Raw genomic sequence first — 25,801 nt, forward strand, 5'->3', positions numbered from 1 at the left:
ATAAAATATTATTTTTCTAATCCTAGAGTTATGAATAAATGTTAATAAAATGCTTTTAGTTTTTCGATGCAATAATAATTTCACTTTACTTACACTGCATCTTTATTTGCTGCAAGAATGCCCACTTGACATATCAGTACATAATATAAAACAAACAAAAAAAATAGATAAAACAAACAAAAACATATAAAACCAAAACATGAAACTTAAAAGTGGCCTTGTACTGGCAGTTAAGTCTTAACATGTTTTCATATGTTTGTGTATAAACTACAGTCGATCAATATGCTCAGGTTTCAGAGCACTTCTCTTACCTGTAACTATCTCTCCCCTTCAAGGAAGAGGTAGCAGAATAAAGGAAACACGTGCTGCCATTCAGCCAAAAGTTTGCTTGTGACCCAAAAAAAGAGTAATGCCTGGAGTTGCAGGCAGGTGAAAACACCCACACTCCCCTGTCCCTCACTAATACCAAGGTGTGCTTGTGCACCTGTGATCAGGTGGCCAACAAATCAGAAGTGTGTTCACTGGCAAGTTTCCAAAAGTGTGTGTAACTAAACATACTGTATAAGCAAATAATATGTTAAGAAAGAGGACAAAACTAAAGGAGCTGAGCCAGTACCAAGGCACAGTGTGATAGCCAAACACATCAAGATAAAGGTAAAAAATGTCTCAAAACATACTATAGTAAAATAGCAATTCTTATAGTAATCAGTGAACAGTAAAATGCAGTCAGGTCACTGAGTGCCACATTATGGAGAGGCATAAGAGAGTTAACAGGTTTATGGTTTGGACTTGTTGAGGAGGAAAAGAAGTAACAGTCTTAACAGTAAATCGTTATCCATTATCTGATCCTCACACTTCCATCAATTTGTTGGCAAACAGATTGCCTCCAAATATCTCTGTGCAGGACCTCCCATTAAACACACGGTGGCAGCAACACTCCATTGACAGCAGTGTGTCCACACACTACTGCTGATTTAATATCAACATTAGTAGGCTATTATTGGTTTAAGTCACACTAACTCTATCGGTGAACGTGTGTGTGTGTGTGTGTGTGTGTGTGCGTGCCTGTGCGCGCACTTTACAGTCATTATGACGTATTAAGATGTTCAAACGCAACAATTGTGACGAGTGTGAGAATTCTCATTTTATTCCCTGAACACTCAGTGAATACAACTCAGCACGAGTAAAAACAAGCACCACAAAGTGTCGGCTTTCCACTTTAGGACGATCTTTTTTCATCAGTGAAGGTAGGCTACGTTACTGTTTGTTTCACAGATCTGCAGAAAGAGACAAACAATTTCTACAATGTATGTAAATGGGGCTGGATAAAATTTTAGAAATACATTTGAAGAAAATCCAGTCCAGTTATGCCCACGAACACCTGTTTTTACATTACCTGTAAATCAATAGTTTCCAAGACAATTCATAATAATATTTTCATAAGAACCCTATGGTTAGGATAAAAGAAGAAAAAAAAGTTATGTCTGTAGCAACACACAATTTTGTTGAACAATTTTGCTATTACATTCATAAGTGAAGAGTTACTATAAGGAGCCTATATTTGCCTTTTTTAGCTACTTGGTTAAATCTTCACATACTTTCAAACTTACACAGTTAAATATCACATAGTAAGTTGAATTATACGTATCCCACTCTATGCAGAATCAAAAACACTGGTGCTGAATGAAGTGAAAATTGAGAAAATTGATTGCATATCTGATTTATGCCATACTGATCCGAAAAAATGCAATTCTTTTATATTATAGAGCAAGTTATATGTGGGGTTGTTTTAAATACTATCTGTATTCAGAAAAAAAAGAACAGATGATGGCTTGGAAAGGCTTTGTATGCCCCATGACATCAACATCATCCATCATAAACTACAGTAGCTACAGCATCAAAAATTAGGCCTAATTGAGACATCTGACATAGTATCAAAAATGTGCAGGTCTTTAAACTTGAGAGTGCACAGGAGTTTCTTTTTTTGTTGCTTGTAATGTGATCATGATGGTCATCTGCAGGACTATCAAGAGATGGTTACAGTTTTTTTTAAGTCGGGTGCAGTGTGAGCTGGGCAGCAGCCGAAGGCGGGGACCTTGGCGGTCCGATCCTCGGCTACAGAAGCTAGCTCTAGGGACGTGGAATGTCACCTCTCTGGCGGGGAAGGAGCCTGAGCTGGTGCGCGAGGTTGAGAGGTTCCGACTAGACATAGTCGGCCTCACCTCGACGCATAGCAAGGGCTCTGGAACCAGTCTTCTCGAGAGGGGTTGGACTCTCGTCCACTCTGGAGTTGCCATTGGTGAAAGGCGCCGGGCAGGGGTGGCAATACTTATTGCCCCTCGGCTTGGCGCCTGTATGTTGTAGTTTACCCCAGTGGATGAAAGGGTAGCCTCCCTCCGCCTACGGGTGGGGGGACGGATCTTGACTGTTGTTTGTGCCTATGGCCCAAACAGCAGTTCAGAGTATCCACCCTTTCTGGACTCCTTGGAGGGGGTGCTGGAAAGTGCTCCCTCTGGGGATTCCATCATTCTGCTGGGGGACTTCAACGCTCACGTTGGCAGCGACAGTGAGACCTGGAAGGGTGTGATTGGGAGGAACGGCCCCCCCAATCTGAACCCGAGCGGTGTTTTGTTATTGGACTTCTGTGCTCGTCACAGATTGTCCATAACAAACACCATGTTCAAGCATAAGGGTGTCCATATGTGCACTTGGCACCAGGACACCCTAGTCCGCAGTTCGATGATTGACTTTGTAGTCGTGTCGTCGGACTTGCGGCCGCATGTCTTGGACACTCGGGCAAAGAGAGGGGCGGAGCTGTCAACTGATCACCACCTGGTGGTGAGTTGGCTCCGATGGTGGGGGAGGATGCCGGTCAGACCTGGCAGACCTAAACGCATTGTGAGGGTCTGCTGGGAACGTCTGGCAGAGTCTCCTGTCAGAGAGAGCTTCAATTCCCACCTCCGGGAGAACTTTGACCATGTACCGGGGGAGGCGAGGGACATTGAGTCCGAGTGGGCCATGTTCCGCGCCTCCATTGTCAAGGCGGCCGACCGGTCCTGTGGCCGCAAGGTGGTCGGTGCCTGTCGTGGCGGCAATACCCGAACCCGCTGGTGGACACCGGCGGTGAGGGATGCCGTCACGCTGAAGAAGGAGTCCTATAGGGCCTTTTTGGCCTGTGGGACTCCGGAGGCAGCAGGCAGGTACCGGCAGGCCAAGCGGGGGGCGGCTGCGGCGGTCACTGAGGCAAAAACCCGGACATGGGAGGAGTTCGGTGAGGCCATGGAGAACGATTTCCGGACGGCTTCGAAGAGGTTCTGGACCACCATCCGGCGTCTCAGGAGGGGGAAGCAGTGCACCGTCAATACTGTGTATGGGGGTGACGGTGGCCTGCTGACCTCGACTCGGGACGTCGTGGATCGGTGGAAGGAATACTTCGAAGACCTCCTCAATCCCACCGACACGCCTTCCGGTAAGGAAGCAGGGCCTGGGGACCCGGGTGTGGGCTCTCCTATCTCTGGGGCTGAGGTCGCCGAGGTGGTCAAGAAGCTCCTCGGTGGCAAGGCCCCGGGGGTGGATGAGATCCGCCCGGAGTTCCTCAAGGCCCTGGATGTTGTGGGGCTGTCATGGTTGACACGACTCTGCAACATCGCGTGGACATCGGGGGCAGTGCCTCTGGATTGGCAAACTGGGGTGGTGGTCCCTCTTTTTAAGAAGGGGGACCGGAGGGTGTGTTCCAACTATAGGGGGATCACACTCCTCAGCCTCCCTGGTAAGGTCTATTCGGGGGTACTGGAGAGGAGGGTCCGTCGGATAGTCGAACCTCGGATTCAGGAGGAGCAATGTGGTTTTCGTCCGGGTCGTGGAACTGTGGACCAGCTCTACACCCTCTGCAGGATCCTTGAGGGTGCATGGGAGTTTGCCCATCCAGTCCACATGTGCTTTGTGGACTTGGAAAAGGCATTCGACCGTGTCCCTCGGGGGGTCCTGTGGGGGGTTCTCCGGGAGTACGGGGTATCGGACCCCCTGATACAGGCCGTCCGTTCCCTGTACAACCGGTGTCAGAGCTTGGTCCGCATAGCTGGTAGTAAGTCGGACTCGTTTCCGGTGGGGGTTGGACTCCGCCAGGGCTGCCCTTTGTCACCGATCCTGTACATAATTTTTATGGACAGGATTTCTAGGCGCAGCCAGGGCGTTGAGGGGTTCCGGTTTGGTGACCTCAGGATTGGGTCACTGCTTTTTGCAGATGATGTGGTCCTGTTGGCTTCATCAGACCGTGACCTCCAACTCTCACTGGATCGGTTCGCCGCCGAGTGTGAAGCGGCCAGGATGAGAATCAGCACCTCCAAATCCGAGTACATGGTCCTCAGCCGGAAAAGGGTGGAGTGCACCCTTCGGGTCGGGGATGAGATCCTGCCCCAAGTGGAGGAGTACAAGATCCCAAGTACCTCGGGATCTTGTTCACGAGTGAGGGAAGGATGGAGCGGGAGATCGACAGGCGGATCGGTACAGCGTCTGCAGTAATGCGGGCTCTGCACAGATCCGTCGTGGTGAAGAGAGAGCTGAGCCGAAAGGCGAAGCTCTCGATTTACCAGTCGATCTTCGTTCCTACCCTCAACTATGGTCATGAGCTTTGGGTAGTGACCGAAAGAACGAGATCGCGGGTACAAGCGGCCGAAATGAGCTTCCTCCGTAGGGTGGCTGGGCTCTCCCTTAGAGATAGGGTGAGAAGCTCGGCCATCCGGGAGGAGCTCGGAGTAGACTCGCTGCTCCTCCGCGTTGAGAAGAGCCAGATGAGGTGGCTCGGGCATCTAGTTAGGATGCCTCCCGGACGCCTCCCGGGTGAGGTGTTCAGGGCACGTCCCACCGGTAGGAGACCCCGGGGAAGACCCAGGACACGCTGGAGAGACTATGTCTCTCGGCTGGCCAGGGAACGCCTCGGGATCCCCCGGGAAGAGCTGGACGAAGTGGCTGGGGAGAGGGAAGTCTGGGTTTCCCTGCTTAGGCTGCTGCCCCCGCGACCCGACCCCGGATAAGCGGAAAGAAGATGGATGGATGGATGGATGGATGGATGGAATCAGTGACTGAAAAACCGAATACTACTGACATACAGGACACTGACTGGCTGCAGAATTACCTTTAATAGTGATATATATATTAGTGAACATGTAAAAGCGTATGACTTTCCTTTGTGTCAGACAATCATTGATCTCCCCTCTGTCTCTCTCCTTTGGTTGACAGTCATGCCACGAAGAAGCTCTCGCCTAATATCCATGGGACATTACAACAGTGAGGGACGACCGGTAATTTCCGATAAGGAGACCCTGTACAGGTAAGCTGGAGTTTTTGTATCTGTGAACTGCAGGCAGCCATCTGGTATGTGCACACATGGTGTGTATGTGTTCTATGCAGTTGTCTTTCTCTCTTTTTTCTTTTTTTCTTACATACAGAGTTTTCAAATGGCGTAGGATTGGGCACAGTTCTCCTCCCATTAGAAAAGAGACCGTCATCATCAGGAACAGTGACAGCATCAACATCAACAACAACAAAAGCAGGGTCCGCATTATGTCTGGTCTGAAGATTTTTGGCTATCTCATCCTCCTATCCCTGTATTTTGGTGAGTGACTCCTTATCTCTCCTTTCACTATCATTTCGATATACCCATTTTTAAAGCATCTTGGCCTGTCAGGGCTGTCAGTTTTGTAGCATGCTGTACCTGTCTTTTAAATAAAACACCCCTGACCTGTTAATCCCATGCTTTGTTTCCTTCCATCTGTCAGGATTTCTTGGCAATACCTTTCTGGATTCAGGACTGTCAGAATCACCTTGCACATCTATGTTCGTGGAGCCGGTATGACAAATGAGAAGAAATTTGACTTTCTCTTTTAAACATAAATCTTCCTGTGCACCTAAGTCCAAATATGTTCTTGCTGAAATGCAAAATCATGGGCATGGAGTAATATGATGTAAAATGAATCATCTCACTCACAGGACTCAACGGCAAGATATGAAGAGCTGGAGAAGCAACTGGAAGAGATACAGGACAAGCTACGGATGTTAAGAAACAATATAAACCACTTAATAGCAGACAATTTGCCAAACTTCGCTTTGGACTCACTAGGTAAGTCATCTAAATCCCCCTTTCTAGATTGTAATTCACACCTTCAGACTTTGTTGTTGACTTGTGTTTTTGTGTTTGCAGGAGCCAGAGTTTTATCTAATCTTTCTTCAGAAACATACCAGGTACAAGAAGCAGGTCTGTCATTTTTCGGAATACCTATCCAGTGTCCACCTGAAAACCCAAGGACTGTTATCAAAGTAGGAACTACACACACACACACACACACACACACACACACACACACACACACACACACACACACACACACACACACACACATACACACACTCTAACACACACACACACACACACACACACACACACACACACTCTAACACACACACACACACACACACACACACACACATACACACACTCTAACACACACACACACACACACACACACACACACACACACACACACACACACACGTGTACTTGAAATGTATTAATCATACAGAAATATAACAGACACAAGCACACAAGCAACCCTCCACCTAAACTCTCTTCTCTTCCTTGCTCTTTCTCTCCTCAGGGAGACTCACATCTAGTCCCAGGAAGATGCTGGGCCTTTTCAGGCAGACGTGGACATTTAGTCATCGCCTTGTCCCACCCAGCCACGCTTAGCTATGTGACACTGGGTCACATTTCCAAGAGCCAGAGCCCCACTGGCTCCATCGCCAGCGCCCCGAAAGAGTTTTCTGTGTATGTAAGTCACAAATTTAACCCAGTTACATCCCAAGCTCTTATCCGTTTAATAACTGTCAAACATACAGAGAACAATATGTTCAACAGGACTTCTCACTCGTTCTCTCTCTCAGGGAATGGAGACTTTGGATGACGAAGGAATGCAACTAGGAACCTTTCTTTATGACCAAGATGGGGAACGACTACAGACTTTCAAACTGCTGGTGTGTAGTACACTCATTTTGCTCACAAGTTGATACACGGAAAGCCTAAAGAGTTGCAGTTTTTGTTCCTATTGTATTTTTTTCTTGTTACTCTCTTTTGAGCACCAAACTAACTGTCTCTGCTCACTTCTCTCTTCCGTCTCTCATTAGGAACATAAAATGGGTGTCTACAAATATGTGAAGCTGCAAGTCCAGAGCAACTGGGGCCATCCTGAATACTCTTGCCTATACAGCTTTGGGGTCCATGGGAGTCATGCATAGAGGGAAACAAGTCATTTAAATAAATGTAAATATTTAAATATAAATGTAACTATTTAATATAAATGTAACTATTTAATATAAATGTAACTATTTAAATATAAATGTAACTATTTAATATAAATGTAAGTATTTAAATATAAATGTAACTATTTAATATAAATGTAAATATTTAAGTATAAGTGTAAATACAAATGTAAATATAAATAAATAAATACATTCTCCATTAAAAATAGAGAATTAAAAAATAAATACAACTACAATAGTACATTTTCTATAGGCTACTTGTGTTATTATTTATAGTAAATCCTTAAGTGCAGTTAACAATTTCATATATATATATATAGATACATACATACATACATACATACATACATGCATACATACACACACACACACACATATATATATATATGTGTGTGTATATATAGATAGATAGATGGATGGATGGATGAATGGATGGATGGATGGATGGATGGATAGATAGACTGCTAAAATCACAGTTTTCACTGCAAACATCTAGATAGTCAGAGCAGCAAACACACAGGCATGATTGATGACATGAATAATGGCTGAATTCCATTTAGCCTATGTTTGCAGTTCCTGTATTGGCTTTATGGGACGGAGCTGTCGTTAATGTAATAAATTACACCTGTACTCCTTCCTTCCATTACAGTCAAAATGTCTGGAGTGAAAAAGGCCTAAAATAATAAATCAGCCTGTAATTATAACACTGCTATGAGGGATTTTAGTGGTGATGCTGGCTTTTTTAAAGTTGCAGTTCTGAGTTTGTGACCACTAGGGGGCAGATTAACACTGTAGTTATTACAGGTAACAACGCTTTTATACTACCTAATAGTAGTATGTAGGCCTTTTTATGCCAACAAATATCATGAATTCAAGGATTTATTATTATAGTTTTTTGCTTTGAGAACTGTCACTTTCACTTCACTTTTCCAGCTGTGTAACTTAATTTGCACTGTGGGACAAAACTTCAAATTGTAATTTTCCATTCAAGAGAATCAAGAGGTTTTATTGTCACATGCACAGCAACACAGCAGATGGCAACATTGAAGGCAATTTGATGCCATTTATTCTGATAATGACTTTATTAAACATCATTTGCTAACGAATAAGTCGTTTTTAGTTAATGATCTTAGAAGTATCCATAACTTAGTCTTCATCCTACTGATCGAGACTTGGCTGGTAAGGCTGGATTAGTACCCCCAGGCCCCTGGGCACTGCTGCTCATGGACCCCCCACACCTTCTTGGCGTACAGTACATATCTATCTATCTATCTATCTATCTATCTATCTATCTATCTATCTATCTATCTATCTATCTATCCTGCATTTATAGATAGATAGATAGATAGATAGATAGATAGATAGATAGATAGATAGATAGATAGATAGATAGATAGATAGATAGATAGATAGATAGATAGATAGATCGACCGACCGACCGACCGACCGACCGACCGATCGATCGATCGATCGATCGATCGATAGATAGATAGATAGATAGATAGATAGATAGATTAGACTTATTACATTTTAAATAGGGTCTAGTAATATGCAACCTATTACAATTCCAAAGTAACCTTCCCAACCCTGGTCTGTACACTACAGGCTAATGCTATAATTTAAATAAACAGCTTCCAAATTCCCTTTTGGTTGTCTTCCAGTTCGTAACTTATGCTCAACATCCCTTTTTAAGAATCTCATAAGAAAGTAGTTAACTCACCCAGCTGGCCAAAAACATATTTTCAGCATGACAGATAAATCTGAGCATTACTATCTGTCTGGCAACTCATTCCCTGCAAGACTGTGTTCAGGGGCGAAATTCACGGTTTGCGCCACAACAATGATCACGTGATCCTGTATGTCTCATATGACCTACGCTGAGCTGATCATGTGACTCAGCCTTGCAGGTTCACACTTTCCAGTCAGTCCACGTTCAGTCCTTACCAACTTGTACAGACACCTCTCTTTATTCCAAAGCTGACATTTCTTGCTGCCATGGACACGACGAGGTGAGTTCACATATGTTTTTTCCGCCTCTTTCAGATTAGCGGTGCTTGTGCTTGTAGTCGGGCTGTAATGAAATCTGAGTGTTTGACAGTCACACACACCGCTGACCGGGGCCTGTAGTCTAATATGCATGTGTTAAATACTATCAGGCTGTGGAGGGAAACACTGGGTCTCCTGTTACTGTGGGCCTGTCTGGACTCTTCACAGTCACGAAGCTGCTCGTCGTTGTTCTGCCGAAAATTGCACCGTGTCAGCGGCCTCAATGGAGTCGACCCTGGGTCTCCTCTTTTTCTCACTCCTTACTTGGAAAAAGGCGCCATAGATGAAGGTATAAGTACACCACATTACTGAATGCTGCCATAATACTTCAGTTTTATTGTGATCACATTCAGGAGGCTGCAGGATTTTTGGAGTATTTTTACAATGTGTGTATTGTTGTTTTGTTTTGTTTTTAGCCAGGAAACTGAGTCTAGTCGGAGATCTACCAGGCGCCAATGTCAAGAGTTATTCTGGGTATCTCACCGTCAACAAAAAATACAACAGCAACCTCTTCTTTTGGTTCTTTCCTGCACTGATGGTAGGCTTTAACTTCTCTAATTAGGGTTTTTTCCAGACAACAGAGTCACATAAAATCAGTTCTGCAGCTGGGGAGAAGGTCAGTGAGCAGAGAGACATTGTGAAATAAATGGTCCTTTTCACGTAGAACTTTATTTTACTTACTTTAACTTTAGTTCCTCAGTCAACATTTGATAAGACGTTGTACCATGAGTATTTAAGCAGCTGCAGTTACAAGAATACCAGCTATGATGGGAGGTATTTTTGACAAAGGTTTGCCAAGAATCTTTTACAAGGAATTTTTGTCATTTTTTTTGTTAAAATCAATTATCAGTAGCCACATCTCATATCTGGAGTTCATTCTGAAGTATAAGAAGGACACACACCACTTCGTTGACACTGAATGAAAGATAATCTTGAAACCTTAAAAATATTAATTTCTTAAAATTCCACATAGCTTCACATTTCAGTACATGACATCTCATAGGAATCGCACCTTTTATCTCACCCACTAATAATTCTGTATTCAGTCCAAGTCCCTTTTCATCCTTCCAGTTCATCCTTTGTGAAGGTGCTTAATTGTACGATAGCTACAAAAAAAGAGGAGTCAGTGTTTTAATAATATGCAGAGAAAGTTTACCACACATATCACATCACAGGGAACATGCAAGATGTGCTGTGTGAATAATTGTCTGTGAAATGCAAAGCCAACAGAAATAACTTACACCTTTCTTGAGAAACAAAGCCACCACAAGGTAGAGCTGAGATCTTAACTTTGTATTCCCTGACTGACAGCCAACCCAAAAGAATGCTCCAGTCCTGCTGTGGCTGCAGGGTGGACCTGGTGGCACCTCCATGTTTGGCCTCTTTGTGGAACATGGACCATATGTGGTTTATAAGAATATGACAGGTAAGAACTGATTTGGTTCTACAGCAGGGTACATGGACTGTAATCCCTGTTTAATTGGAAAAAAAGTGCCTTGTATAGTTTATGTTGGAGTATTTATCTGCTCAACTTTCCTGTCTTTGCAGTTGGTTCGAGGGATTACGCTTGGACAAGCAGATATTCCGTTTTGTACATTGACAATCCGGTACGTATTGTTTACATTAGACAAAGTACATGGGACACATTGAAGGTTTCTCAGCATATCTGATATATTGACATACATGCATGAAGATTAACTGACAAGACTTTGAGGGAAAGTATCTCTTTTTCCAGGTTGGAACAGGTTTCAGCTTCACTGACGATGACAAAGGTTTTGCTCAGAACCAGGACGATGTCGGCAGGGATCTGTACAGGTGAAATGCTGCTGTCCAGATCAAATCTAGCTTTGTAACTTTGTGTGCTGTTTGATTATATGCTAACATTTTTACTGTTTCCATCTCTCTTTTTTTAAGTGCTTTAACACAGTTCTTCCAACTCTTCCCTGAGTATCAGTCCAATGAGTTCTACGCAACAGGAGAGGCAAGTTTTTGTTTTCTTTGTAATCTTTGCTAATTGTCTTAAAAATGTAAGAAGCAGCAATACGCACATGGCTTTTTAACTTGCACACATAACAGCAGGCATGAGGAAGCTTGTGACCTGGATGGCCCTGAGAGGTTTTATTTTCATATACTAGTTTTATACAGACATGTTAAGATTCACACACAACACTACAGCAGCTTTTCACAACACATAAGAACAACTTGTCCTATTATGATACAGTCCTTATCCATGTGAACCTTTCTGTCTATCTCTTTGTAGTCTTATGCTGGGAAGTATGTTCCTGCCATTTCTTACTACATCCACAAAAACAACCCCACTGCTAAGGTGAAAATCAACTTTAAGGGAATGGCCATTGGTGATGGGCTCTGTGATCCAGAAATGGTGCGTATCTGTCAACAATATTCACTTTCTGATGTTCTTTAAACTACCACAGAAATATCAAAGCTCCCCTGACTGTACTTGTTGCTTTGTGGGATATTACCTAAATGGCATTGCATCTCATCCAAGCAAGCTGACATTTCAATTTTAAAAAGTGGTTACTATTATGTTAAGTATTGTATAAAACATGAAGTCAAGTAACAAGTCTCTTGCTCTCTTGTGTTTTAGTAGTTTTCAGCATCATGTAAGTGAAGATGTGAGAGGAATACAGTATTTTATGGTCTTTGGTCCCTCACAGATGCTGGGTGGTTACGGTGACTTCATGTACCAAACAGGCATGATAGATGAACTCCAGAAAGACTATGTGGTCCAGCAGACAGACTATGGGGTGAAGCTCATCCAGCAGCAGAAGTGGGTGGAAGCTTTTGAGGTAAGAGATGCTGGGTGCTGCTGAGAGTTATCAAAATCTAAGTTGGGTTATTTATTTATTATCATTTATCCAAGTAAACTAATTTCTAATCATTTCCATTTTCACATATATTTATAACGTTCACATGCAGCATGCAAACATTTAATGAATGATTTATAGTACACTGCAATTTAGTTCATTCAGTTGTTATAAATGACAATATAGCACAACAGTTTTATTAATATGAATGTACTAATAGGAAAGTTATACTTTATAGACAAATACTGAACATTAATGAACTCTTAAATTCTGTCTCTATATCTTTGTACAACTACATAATGGTGTGTTATGAACAATTAATGAAATATTTGTGAACTAATTAATGCTAAATAAGGGGACCTAAAGTATTGCTCTTGTGGTAAATGGACTGCATTTATACACCGCCTTTCTACACTTCTGGCCACTCAAAGTGCTTTACACTACAGGCTACATTCATCCATTCCTAAACACATTCATATGCTGATAGCAGAGGCTTCCATGCAAGGTGGCTGCTCATCAGGAGCAGTTTCTAGTCATTCACACACTGATGACACAGCCTTTTTTAGACATTCATTCATGTCTTTGACTTCAGGTTTTTGACAGCTTGCTGAATGGTGACGTGGCACCTTATCCCTCCTTCTTCCAAAATGCTACAGGTTGCACCAACTACTACAACTACATGACATGCCAGGTACTTCGACACACCTGCAGCACTGTCTGTCTATCTATACTCCTCAGACATCTCTGAGATCATTGTGCTTAACTTTATGTACAAATAAACTAAATATAACTTATCTTATTGTTTGTGTGTGCAACACAGGAGCCTGAAGACCAGGGGTACTTCTCCCAGTTTGTGACTCTGCCAGAGGTGCGACATGCCATCCATGTGGGCAACCTGACGTTCCACGACGGCTCAGAGGTGGAGAAACACCTCCTGCAGGATGTCATGAAGAGCATCAAACCTTGGCTTGGTGTGCTGATGGACAACTATAGGGTGAGGGCTGCGGAACTATCAACCATTGCTAATGATCTTTTATCAAAAGTTTATGTGTGTATAAACATCTTTTTGAAATCGCTATTAGGATCATTAATCATGATTGAAAAATAGGTCCGATAGGAGAGGAATGGCAACTTTCTGTTGCATGCATTTACGGAAACTCATGTGGTATGTTCCCCTCTAACCCTCCGTCCTTGCTTGGGCTGCTTCTACGTACCTCCAGGTCTTAATCTACAGTGGTCAGCTGGATGTCATTGTAGCCGCTCCTTTGACTGAGAGGTTCCTGCCTACCGTCAACTGGACTGGGGCCGCTGATTACAAACAAGCCCCTCGCTTCCACTGGAAGGTTCAGCCCAGTGACACAGAGGTGGCAGGTTATGTAAGACAAGTGAATGAGTTTTACCAGGTGAGCAGATATTCAGGACAGCCAAAACAACGTGAGAATAGTCCTCAAACAGCTACTTTAAAAATCTGTCCTCTTATCACACAGGTCATCATTCGAGGAGGGGGTCACATTCTGCCTTATGACCAGCCAGCGAGGTCCTTTGATATGATTGACAGATTCCTCTCAACACGGGGCTGGATATGAAATGTTTCCACTTTAAAAAGCATATCATTAATCAATGACTGTTGATTGTCTCAGCACATGTAAATCAGCACATTGTTGAATTTGGTACACATCTTTGCTGCTGATTTTTTATTTTTAAAAAAAGCCTTTTTAACAGAGGTGGCATTGTGTTTAGGACTTTGGATCTCTCTGTGATGCACTACAAATCAAAGTTGTCTCGTTTCAAGAGGTCTCAATCACTGTCTACATCTCTGATGATTTGAGTGATTCATGCGGTTGTAATGGAGTGAAACCAAAATCATATTTCAATCTGATTATCAGGCCTTAAGTTGTCTTAAATGTTTTGCATTATTTCATGTTTCAGTTGGGATTGTGTGTGGGGAAATGTGTGTTTGATTCAATAAGTACATGCTTGAAGATAGTATGTAAAGAAAAATACTTTGAAACAAGAGAATTAAGTTGAAATAAAGTACTTTTTCTAAATGCGTGTGTCTTAATGTCTAGACCAGGCTGGCATCCTTTTCTATATGACCTTTGTGTGTTTTACAGATATGGCAGTTCTGTTCTTTTATTGTTGTATCCATTCTGAAAGTTTGGCAAATGTACACCAGGGGTCACTGTGCTCCACAGAAATGTCATTCTCAATGTATTACTCAAAAATACTCCAAAAATACTCACTTCACAAAACTGCTGTAGTCATTCAGTGCCTTTTAAAACATTTATACCATCAGATTTAACCACAACTCAAATCCTCAAAAAGTATTAAATAATTCTTCTTCACTATCTAAGACAGAATAGAGGCCACTTTGCATGTTGCAACATCATCTACTCAAGACTTGAAACAATACACTGCTTGTTTGTATGTTAATATTGTGGCTGAAATTAAATTGACACACTGCAGTGTTGTGTAGTTATTTGGCATTTTGACTGATTTCCCAAAACTTTGTGTACTGAAGTTAACTGCCATGTTGTGTCATCAGACAACTATCAAGATGTCTAGACGGATCAATTATTAATGAGTATTCTAAACCTTTAAAGCATCTAACTATTTAATGAGCAGTTATGTGTGAAGGGCAAGCATTGGGAAATAACGTGGATCATTTGATTTGAGCATACGTTTTCTTTTTTGTATATATAACTTATTTTTCTCTGCACATAAAGTAACAGTTGTATGGTTACCAGATTTTTGAATTTCAAATCACCTTACTGTATGTTACGGAACAAGTGCTTTATTTTCATACCGTAATGTAACTGCAGTGATAACTTTAACATCTGTACAAATGCAAAAAACAAAAAAAGGAGACAATGTCATTACAGACACAAAAAAATGTACAAAGTTATGCAGGCAAGAATGGATTCATCAGTTCATTACATATAAACAATGTATTTAAGCGCTGAAATGAGCCTCGACATACAATGAAAGGCAACAAGTGCTATGCAAACATTATTTACAGACATGTACCACACATTGACTCCCTTCAAAAAGAAAGGTGGTTGCATTACATGTACAGGATTATAGAAATTAATGACATTATGTACAATATTTATAGTTTTAGATTTAAAATAATACAATTATAACATCATTAATGTGTAGGAATTGTTCTCATCTCACACAAATCCACACAGACACACTCATACTGTCCTTCCATCTTTGCCTGCCTATACAGTAACAAATGTCTTTCTGAAAGCACAACCTGGATCCACTGTCAAACATTAAAGTAGAAACTCTCATATCTAAAATCTATCTAAAATATCAACATCCTCCAAATGATTCCAGTTGTAAGTGTTTTGAGGTCATAACCATATTTTCACATGCAGGAGGTTAATTTGGAATGGTCAAATAATCAAGATGTGGCTTAAAGAAAACCCAAAAATAAGGCAAGCTTTATTTAAGAGGGTTGGTACAACAAAGCCCTTTTCAAGACAGACAATTTCTTAGATTCATTAACACACATACTATCCTGCACACGCTGAGGTTATGATGTGACAAACAGTCTGAAAGCCTCTACAAAACTTTGATATAACCTAATATGAAAGTAAAGAGCATTTTCATTTCACATGTAGCTTTCTTCATCTTTGACAAAAATGGAGTTGCATTTATTTTTGTTTTTTTCCAAGATAAAAAGGACACAAAATAAATGATTCTGGGTCCTCACCCCACAATACAACCTTCTTATATCGACAGACATGTGATGCATGCCAGGCACAGTCTCTCCATATAGCCGAACACAGACACGTCTCTCGCTGGTGTGTGAAAAGGGAAGGGGATCACTGAGAATTACTCAGACCTTAATATGGCTATCCTACCCTCTGGCGCAGCAGAGGACAAAAGTGCATAGACAGCTCTGCGATTGCTGCAATGTATTTAATCCATCCTACTGTATAGCACAGTGCATTGTGGTCAACATGCTAACAAATTTGACATTCCTGGTCAGAAAGAGGAAAGAAGGAGGATATCTGGTCAACAATGAAGGCTTCAAGGCTGGAAGGGAGATGGAAGTACATTCATCGCCAATCTGAAATACAGAGGAGGCCTGAGAAAGTGAGAAAGCTAGATTGATGACGGGGTCAAAGGTCAAAGGGAAAAAGAGGATTTTTCTCCTTGGTCAGCTGGTTTTGCCCTAATAAGCAGTAATGACAAAGCCAATAACAGCTACAACTATCTATAGTATCTGGAGTCTTTAAGAATCAATTGGATTTGATTGTTTGAAATAATAATGATGATTAAGGAGATCAAAAGAATTGGCCTAAATTAAACCAACAAAACATTTTAAGAAAACTTCAGGCACGTTGTGACATTTTGGAAAGCACAGGCATAAACAACTCCTCTTTACAAATCCTAAAACACTATGCCAGTCATGGGATTACAGTCAAACAAATCAATTTCTCTCACACTTTTTTTGTTCTTCTCTCTTTACACACCCGCTGAACTTGGTTCTGCAGAGGAAAGAAGGCAAAACACATACTATACATATACACATGCTCAAAACTGTGCAGATGCACGCAAAAATATGTTATATTCATTTGGAATTTGAATCCAAAAAACGTGGATTCAGACACACAAACACACAAAAAGAGGCCTCAATAATTAAAGCTTCAGTTGGTCCTGGAGAGCGCAGGAGTTTGTTTCAACTCCTCAGCTGCCTCACTGGTATCACAGTGTACAGTTCTGTAGCTGTAACAGCATCGTATGTTCTCGGGATCAGATTGGCTTGGCCGTGCTGATCATTACATGGGCATATAGTAGATGATCAATACTGGGATGTATTGCTTTCATTTGATCAAATTTTCACCATCATGCTGTATTTCATAACACTATTTAGGAATACCACTGACAGGGATAACAGTCATACAGGAAAGAAAGGTAAAATTACATCTGCTTGCATATTCCTGTCTTCAAGACATCATGGCGACAGTTTGACTTGATTCCTGAAGACGACTTAAAGGCAGCAATATCCTGCTCACTTGTTCAGAGTTTGCTTTGACAAAATCCTGCATGACACTCGACATACTGTCCACAGTGACACACAGAGAATATTTGACTCATTATTCAGTCCACTGGGCATACAGGGATGTAAGAGTCGGTTATAGAGATGACAGCCCGAGGCTTATGTCTCTTTCCTCTGGTCCCATGACCACTGTGGTCCATTTTTGTACCTCTACACAACAGAAAAAGTCACTCAAATGCTGCATGAGATTAGCAAAACTCCCTCTCTGCTAAAAGCACAAAAAAGCAGATAAAAAAAGTAAAACATTTATGCGTTAATAGGGTTGGTCTATAAAAATACATACTGTAGCTACTGTATAAAGAACAGCCTCACAGGCCTTTGAGGTTTTTCTTGATGGAGTAAAGGGGAGGGGGGGCAGCATGTGCAGCTGGTTACCCTCGAAAAGCAGGGGTGTGAAGGGGCAGCTGGGGCTACAACCAGGGTTATAGTCTCTTGTCCCTAGTGGATGGGGTTAATGTCTGTGCGGTGGTTGGCTTGCCCGTGCACACTGCTGCCCCCTACAGTCGTGGTGGAGGTGGTGATGGTGTTGTGCTGAATGACCTGCTGCTGGGAGCATGCTGGCACTGGACTGCCTGCCGGACTGCTCTCTGGACCTGCAGAGACAAAAGAGACAATACTGAGGATGGATGACATGTGTGACTTTGTGTCTGTGTGTGTGCAAGTGTACATGCTATGACCTTCAAGCTGGCTTCAAATGTATGTGATAGTAAAAAATATCAAAATAAACACAGAACAAATGTCATTATTGTAAAAGGTGGTTTTATTAGCATAAAGAGATCAATTTCAAACAAACTAAATTCACACCTAACGTCTCACCTGTCATCCCAAAATGAATGGATAACATAAAAATGGAAAAGTGAATCACTCAACTCCATAAACACGCCTGATGAGTTCTGGACACATTGAAGGTGACATCTGTACACAAGCTAGACCCATCGATGAAAAGTCTCTCCCAGCCCAGTCTGGGAGTTGGCTCTCCTCTTTATAAAAGAACCATTCAGCCAGCAGGGATGTGAGCCTTATTTTCCTGTGCTAAAGCCGCACAGGGAGGTGCCTTATCCTAATTACATGGAAATGTCACTCGTATCCATATCAAAGGGTGGGGCTCTGATGTCATGCGTGACTGAGCCGAGCCACAGTCCAATAATCAGCGAGATCCAGGGGCATCCACGAGAGTTTGTGCAGCCTGTGACATATTTCGCACATTGAGTCTCGGAAGCCTGGGAGCGCCGAGGTGCTGTCAGATGGAAAAATAGGTATCATGTGGGATTCAGACTACCAACTCCTAGCCCAGACCTGCTACCAGGGTGTGCAACACCCATATGTCAAAGGAAGAGTCCTGCAGCGAGCGTGGGAGCAGGATACCAGCACGTAGGAGCGAAGAGTCTTGGAAGGAACTGTGTGTCCGTCACACTTCAGTCAGTACAGTTTATATCTTTCCTCTGGCAAGACAATTAGCAAGCATTTCCACAGCAGTGCTATCTGCGCTGCAGGGCTAAGGCACACGGATGACGGGGTGTGTTTGGTCAAACTTCCAAGTGTGTGTGTCTGTGTTTATGTTTGAGCTACTCACTGAGGTAACCTTGGGACTCTTTCTGCATAGTGGTGATGGGACAGTCCTTGTGTGTGAGGAGAAGCTGCTTGAGTTGGGTCACCTCGTTCTTTAGCATGGTCACTTCATTCTTAAATAAAAGAAAACACAGAAATACGTTATGATCACTGATGAAAAAAAAGTGTCAAGTTTGAACAGTAAATTCACAGTGCGTTCTTTTTTCAGTTATCTTTTAAAGATCAGACTTACTTCAAACTATTTGCATTTATCTCTAGTGCAAAATTACATAATGGCAATACGCTCTAAATGAGGAACTAAAATAAAAGTACATGCTGAGTGTTGTAGGTGGCAAAGTGGGTTGTGTGTAGATTTAGAGCTCAGATGTTTGTCACTGTTTTTCACTCCTTAAGTTCATTTTGTACCTGAAGCTGCATGTTGGTCTGAGTGAGCTCTTCAGCTTTCTTCTCTAAAGACATCACCCATACTTTTCTCTTCTGTCTGCATCTTGTTGCTGCTGCTCTGTTCCGCTCCAGAAACTTCCGTCGACGTTCGTCCGGATCTTCGTCCACAACTCGCCTGCGTCTCCCACCACTTGGGGGTGGAGACTGCATCGTCTGCGTGGGTTGCATCTGCTGGGTAGCAGGTGACATCTGAAACATGGAGGAAAAGGTATCAACGTCACCAAGGTCTCTGATGAGACAGTGTCTGTCTGCCACCCTTTCAATAGTCAGACATGTATCCATTCTGAAACATCTGGAAAACAGCCAGCCACCTGTCTGCCGTCACAGCTCAACTGCCCTCAAAGCCTTCTGCCTCTAAACAAGCATCTATACATTACCTCCTACAGCCATGTCTGGCAACTTCCCCAAAAACAACATCTGGTCGTGCCACGTGCCTTGTGTACCTTGTGGGCAGTGGGCGTCAGGAGTGAGTGAATGAGTGAGTGACTGGGCTGATTCACCAGCCTGCCCACCTTGTTAAAGAGGTGTCAGGAGGCAGTTTTCCACCGCCCACTTCCACTCAGACTAACACCATCAGACGCAGTCAAAAGGCCTGTTTCTAAAACTGTACGTGCGCTGACAGATCTTGACATATTCTTGGCAAGGTCAAATGTTTTCAGTCTTCAGATCATTACCATTTTTATGAGAACCATGGAAAATAAAAGCTGCTTTAATGGCTGCTGTGCATACAGTGTGTGTTGTCTTAATGCCTTAATGGTACATTTGGAACATATAGTGTCTTGTATTTCTTTTAAGTAAGATGTTGGGCAGTTTTATTTATTCAATATGCTCAGCATTAGATAATGCAAGGACAACGTGTCTCACATCATGTTATTTTTAATGCTGTGAGCAATACTTTCATCCTTTTATATAATATTAAACCAAATATATTCACAGCTAAGATGTTCCAGGACTATTAGCCAAGGTTGTCTATTCAACATTAGCACCTGGAGCTTGTTGTGGCCACATAATGGCAGTTTGGCGGTGAAGTAGGGCGTGGAGCAGTTTCCAAAAGACAGTCCTGAGCATCTTTTATAATGCCCACTTTATGGCCTCCTCATGACCTTTTCCCTCCATGGCAGGCCTCCGACGCTGACCTGTAACTGACCAACCTCAAAAGGAAAAAATTACCTTTGAGGCGGTTGCCTGGAAACTACTTAGCATTAAGGCTGCAACGAGGGAAAATGTGTTTGTCCAGTGACTTACTGTGAATTCGAAGCTTCGTTTTAGCTTTACTTGTAGACCAAACCATTAACAGCTAATAGCTGAATACAAAACTAACTAAAGTGCTACTAAAGCACTGTCTTGTATCAGTCATGGTACATACACAATGGCTTCTAGCTATATGAGAGGTTTTAATGTGCAGTGTAGTTAATGTGTTATTGAACTTGTGGCTTTGTGTCTGAGCTGTCTGAAAGCTTCTACTCTCTGAGGGAAGTGCATTGCTTACCTGTGAAGCAGAGTGCATTGAAGGGTGTGGTGAGCTCTGGTGTGGATGACCAGGATGGAGGTGGGGATTGTGGGAGTTGTGATGGGGATTGTGTCCCTGCGGGTGGTGGTGTCCACCCTGGCCATGGCCCTGGCTATGGTGGTGATGGCTGTGGTGCTGGTACGCGTGGGGAGGGGCTTGCAGGTGCTGGTGTGGGTGTGAGTGCATGTGATGGTGGGCGCTCTGCTCCTGCCGCGATGACATCATCTCCATCATGTGGCCCATGGAGTTCATGTTTCCGTTGGCGATGGCACCCGGGTGGTGTGAAAGTGCAGCTTTCAGCCTCTGAGTGGACAAAAATAGTCACAACATGACGTTTAAAATCATTCTCTATAAATAAAAATAAAACGTTTGTGCATGTGTATCTGTAAGTGTGCTGATTATCAACAGTTACAGAGCTGCTACATGTGCGACTATGAGATGATGAATGTCTCCATAAATCCATATGTCAGGAAAACAAATCAAAGCCACTTAGGCTGTCCTCTGTCTCTCCTTCGATCCTGTCATTCCCCTTCTTTACCTTCCATGATAGCCCATCCCACCAGCCCTTCCTCTTCATATTCTTAATAGCCTCTCTCTTTTCCATGCACTTATGTGTGTGTTTGTGTGTGTTTTTGGATGTCTGCCCACAGGATGAGCTCTCTGACAAGGTGTGAGCCTCAGACTGCTCCCTCACTGTTGACCCAGCAGGAGGTTTGTTGGTTTAACCATGTGGTCTACTTAGCCCTGACTGGGCCCATGTCTCTGAGCGGCCTGGGACCGAGACCAGAGAGAGGCTCTCTCAAGATTGTAAAAAAAAACATAAACCAAACATACAAGTGCCAAAATATGTCTTCAAGCTGCATCTGGTGTACACAAACAAATAAACATAATTATGAATAGATGTCTGCACCCATGACTTATTTATGTTACTTTGAACCATAGTCGGCAACAAAACCGAAGTGAAGGCATTTATCTTAAAGCTACTGTTGTGAATTCCACAAAGTTTTCTACTCTCTTTCCCAGTGCTCTCTTTCCTCGCTGCGCTCCCTTCCCCCTTCTCCCAGCTGCTGTCAGTGAGTCTATGCTCTGTCCAGGGCTCCATATCTTTTAACAACCTTCACCTTCATGATTCCCATAGGGAATGGCATCCAGCTGGTCTGGATCACAATGCGTAGACAGGACCGCAACACAACATCAGCCCTCCAGTCATTTCTCACACTGTCCATGAGTGGAAAAGCTTTTTATCAGGAGGGTGGAGACACAGCATACTTAATCATTTCAGAAATGGGACAGTTAAAAAAAAGAGCATGCTCTACTTGTTTGCGTTAAATATATGTTTGTCAGAGCATTTACTGCATATTCTAGTCTAGGTGTCTTCTATGCAGTTTCCATACACAGCGTGTGTCTGTGATACAGAGTTGCACATGAAACCAGCACACTGAAATTATGACCTTGCCAAGCCTGTTTTGGCTGAGTAAAGTTTCTGTTTGTCATTCCAAGAGATGCCTGACATAGTGACAGCATGCTACATTACTGGAGCTACATGAATCTTTTTTTCCTGACGTGCTTCATGAAGAATGTTTTTTTAAATTTACTCTTTTTATCTTTGTCTGATCACAGCCAAACCCCTGGAAACCGCCTTGACCACAACTTCAGCAGCACAACTCCCAGGGGCCACAGCCCTTCCTCTTTGTGGCAAATAAGACAGGGGTTAAAATACCACAACAGTCTACACTAACACACAGCGGGCAATGTCAGGCCTGCAGCTGTCCACAGCATCACAATCATACCAGACTTATTGAGGGTAACCAGTAGCAGTCTTACTATGTGAAGTTATCAGTATTTAGAGAACTCATTTTTCTGGATATCTATCTGGATATAGTATTATAATGCGACAACAAAGCTAATTGACATGCAACTAAAACAGAAAATGGATTTAAATGAGCTTACAGATATCAATCATAGTCACCAGTGTTGACAGGGAGGATCCATGATTCACAGCATGAATTCTGAGGCTGACAGCCTTCACATAACGCCTTCCATTCAGCTGGAGAGGTGAGGCCCACCCCTCTTGTGAAAGAGAAAACCAATCAGGGTTTGACAATCTCCTGCCACTCCATCACAGAGCAGGCAATCACCTGAATGAACAGAAGCCAGAGAAATCTGCTGGCAGCCTGTCTACCTCTGTATTTCTGTGGCCCTACTAACACTGCCTGTGTGTGGGTAAGATGCTCATCTAGGGCTGCTTGAGCTGCCTGCCAACCAGGCGCCAGGGGAGAAGGACAGAGAGGGTAAAGGGAGGTGAAGGGGGGCATTGAGAGAAAGAGGGACCAGGGGTGGGGGGAGATTAGATGGCTTCTAGTGTCTCCTCCCCACACACCATCAGCCCAAGACAGCGAGTGCTCATTTATCAGTGTCTCTGAGAGCCGTCCAGCTGGCAGTGCAGTGCTATCTGTTTATTAATTGAATTAGCCTGCATCCGAAGAGGCCCAAGAGTGTCAGAGTACAGAGGCAGGTCAAAGAGCTGCAGGGCTGTCACTGGTGGTGGTTATGAAAAGGTAAAAGCACCAAGATAAGAGGACTGAAATGATGCATGCAGTTATAATTTTCACCAAACAAAATGCAATGCAACATAAGTTAATATTGTATAATGTTAAGCTATAGGTATGCTTTCCAACTAGGGAAGCATATCTCTAGACAAACCTATCCCACATTACAAACAGATCAAAGAGAACATCCAGCCAGAAAATAAACAGAAAACCTAAATAAGTGGAAGATAGATCAACACACACATGTTAAGATTTTAAAGATTGATCTGCAGTAAAGAGTGTGTTAAAAGAGAAAACCCTTACCGTGATATGAGCTTATTCCCGCAGCTATCTCTGTACAAGTGCTTGCTACTGCTCCGACTGGAGTTGAGACACTCAGTTAAACCAACCTCGGCCAAAACTTAAGTCTTTGTATCCAGAACCACAGTGACGCAACTAAGGGACGTTAGCAGAGCGATGATGAGCAGGCTGTGATTCTCAAACACCTTCATCAGGCTCCCTAATGCCTCTTTAACACATGGTTGTATTTCCCCAGACTGTGCTAAGCACAAGAACTTAACCACCACATGCATTTTTTCTCTAATTACACACACATACATATACATTTCTCCTGCAGCAACATGGCTGCCTCAGAAAACAGTCATTAAATCAGTGCAGGTGTTAGCCTGTGGCAGTACAGGGTGCTCACAGATGGGATGGCACAGAGTCTGTCCGACCACTGTCTGCCCTGCTGTTGCTTAAAAAAATGGAAAAAAATAGCAAGGAAACAAGAAGAGTACTCTATGACATAATAAAGACATAGGCAGATTCACCGGGGATAAATCTATAAACTAGCAGCCTGTATATCTGTAATCACATGCATTTGACACTACATTTCATGCATTCTGACAGTGTACTGAAAGTAGTAACCCTATTGATTTTCCATTGTTAAAACACCATCCCTGATTCAGCCATCGTTTGCCCAGAGGGGAGCTATCTCCTCCCAGACCTTTGCCCCCTGACCTCTCGACTTCCACTCCTTTTTTAAGGCCATTTATGTGGTTTCAGGGAGACCAGGTGATCACCCATTAATGATATTTATTAATGGCTGGTTCCTCTCTGCCACAGGGAGGCTTTGAGTGATGTCCCTGTGAGTGCTCTGGGCACATCCTGAGAACACACTCAGGTTTCTTCTCGCTAGATGACTTCATATCTATTAACCCTGGGAGGAGAAAGCAAGAGCATGGAGCAGGTACAAAGGGAAGAGACCACGCCTGCCTCAGGATGGGTAAATCAAACCCTGTGAGGTCAGGGTGAGCACTTTTATTCCCCTTAAAAGTGGAGCAGTGTACTATCAGGGGACCTGTGGCCCTCTGGCGCCTTAAAGCAGGTTAGAAAGATTTAACCAGTCTGTGGAGTCATAGTTTAAGTGCAAAAAGATCACAGTTTTAAATGGAGATCTTCCACTTCACATTAAAGTCCAAAGTGAAGCATTAAAGCCTCCGTCTGTCTCTGTCAGCCTTTTGTTAACACTATACCAGTACGGCAGCAAGTTCAGCGATCATGTGTATGTGAACAGTATTTCTAATTGCATAATATATCATAGCTGTAACTTTCCTGGCAATATTTTTTGTGAGCCTCGGCCCTCTAACTCACACTCTAAACCCGACATGGGTTCACCATCTGCAGTTGAAAGCAGGAGTTTGGCTCTGCTGAGTGCTGTGCCAAGCACTCAGAGGATCTAATTCCATCCTCCTCATCTCCACCACTACCCACCAGTGCCTGCCTGCAAAACCCACTCTCTGTCCCCTAAAACTCCAAACCCCCATTAGTTCAATTTTATTAGATTTCCCTCTCGCCCAGAGAGGCAGTAACAGCCCCCCCCCCCCACTCCACTCTCTCTCACACACGCCTACCCTGTTCCTCCACCCCCTCTCCCTCTGCTTGCCAAGAGCTGGGGACTGTTAAACTGATTTCCTCAGGGAACAACGAGGCAGACAGTCTGATGGGAGCGCTGGGCTGTAATGTCGCCCCCTCTCTCCTCTCTCGGGTTCTGGGCCAAGCTGATCAGAGCTGGGCCCGAACAGAGCCTCCCTGTGGTTCCAGACGCAGACGGGGAGATGAACATAGACTGGCTGTTCTGCCAGGGCCAGGCGCTCTGGTGGTGCTCGGAGGAACCGGCGGTATGGGCGCAGCGAGACACACGCCCACTGAGAGAGCATGCTCCAAAGCATGCGCTCATACTCTTGGCAGCTTCTCCACCCTGTCAAGTTAATGGATGGGCCTCTGACTCCAGTCTGTATATCCCCACTGTTCCCTCTCTTGTAAAGCCCTGCTCCAGTACAGCCTACATGGTTATCACTACACCCACTGCCACAATCCTGAATACAGAGAATGCCTAAGAATAACAATGTCAGAGAAAGACAGACCAAAACAGAATGCATAATAATAGACACTGACGTCTGTCAGTTTTTTGTCTTTAAATAAC

General features: G+C 43.2%; 2 protein-coding genes across 3 annotated transcripts in view; one reads left to right on the top strand and one right to left on the bottom strand.

Annotated features, from left to right (window-relative positions):
- Positions 1 to 9,204: 9,204 nt before the first annotated feature.
- On the top strand, positions 9,205 to 14,228 carry cpvl (carboxypeptidase vitellogenic like). Its single transcript, XM_062422453.1, has 13 exons — positions 9,205 to 9,323; positions 9,471 to 9,649; positions 9,777 to 9,898; positions 10,672 to 10,786; positions 10,909 to 10,967; positions 11,096 to 11,175; positions 11,275 to 11,341; positions 11,621 to 11,743; positions 12,039 to 12,170; positions 12,781 to 12,879; positions 13,009 to 13,182; positions 13,409 to 13,591; positions 13,676 to 14,228. The coding sequence occupies exons 1-13, from the start codon at positions 9,310 to 9,312 to the stop codon at positions 13,772 to 13,774; spliced, it is 1,446 nt and encodes a 481-aa protein (XP_062278437.1). The 5' UTR covers positions 9,205 to 9,309; the 3' UTR covers positions 13,775 to 14,228.
- Positions 14,229 to 15,004: 776 nt separating this feature from the next.
- The window catches only part of creb5b (cAMP responsive element binding protein 5b), a 39,641-nt gene continuing 28,844 nt past the window's right edge, over positions 15,005 to 25,801 (bottom strand). For both annotated transcript variants that reach the window (XM_062422711.1, XM_062422712.1), the window contains exons 8-11: positions 20,765 to 21,088; positions 19,237 to 19,464; positions 18,836 to 18,944; positions 15,005 to 17,855 (exon numbers count right to left, since the gene is read on the bottom strand). In XM_062422711.1, coding sequence (XP_062278695.1) covers positions 17,701 to 17,855; positions 18,836 to 18,944; positions 19,237 to 19,464; positions 20,765 to 21,088 — 816 coding nt within the window. In that variant the 3' untranslated portion in view covers positions 15,005 to 17,700. The remainder of the gene's footprint in view (positions 17,856 to 18,835; positions 18,945 to 19,236; positions 19,465 to 20,764; positions 21,089 to 25,801) is intronic.

Source organism: Scomber scombrus, chromosome 7, assembly GCF_963691925.1.
Source record: "Scomber scombrus chromosome 7, fScoSco1.1, whole genome shotgun sequence".
NCBI classification, from domain to species: domain Eukaryota; kingdom Metazoa; phylum Chordata; class Actinopteri; order Scombriformes; family Scombridae; genus Scomber; species Scomber scombrus.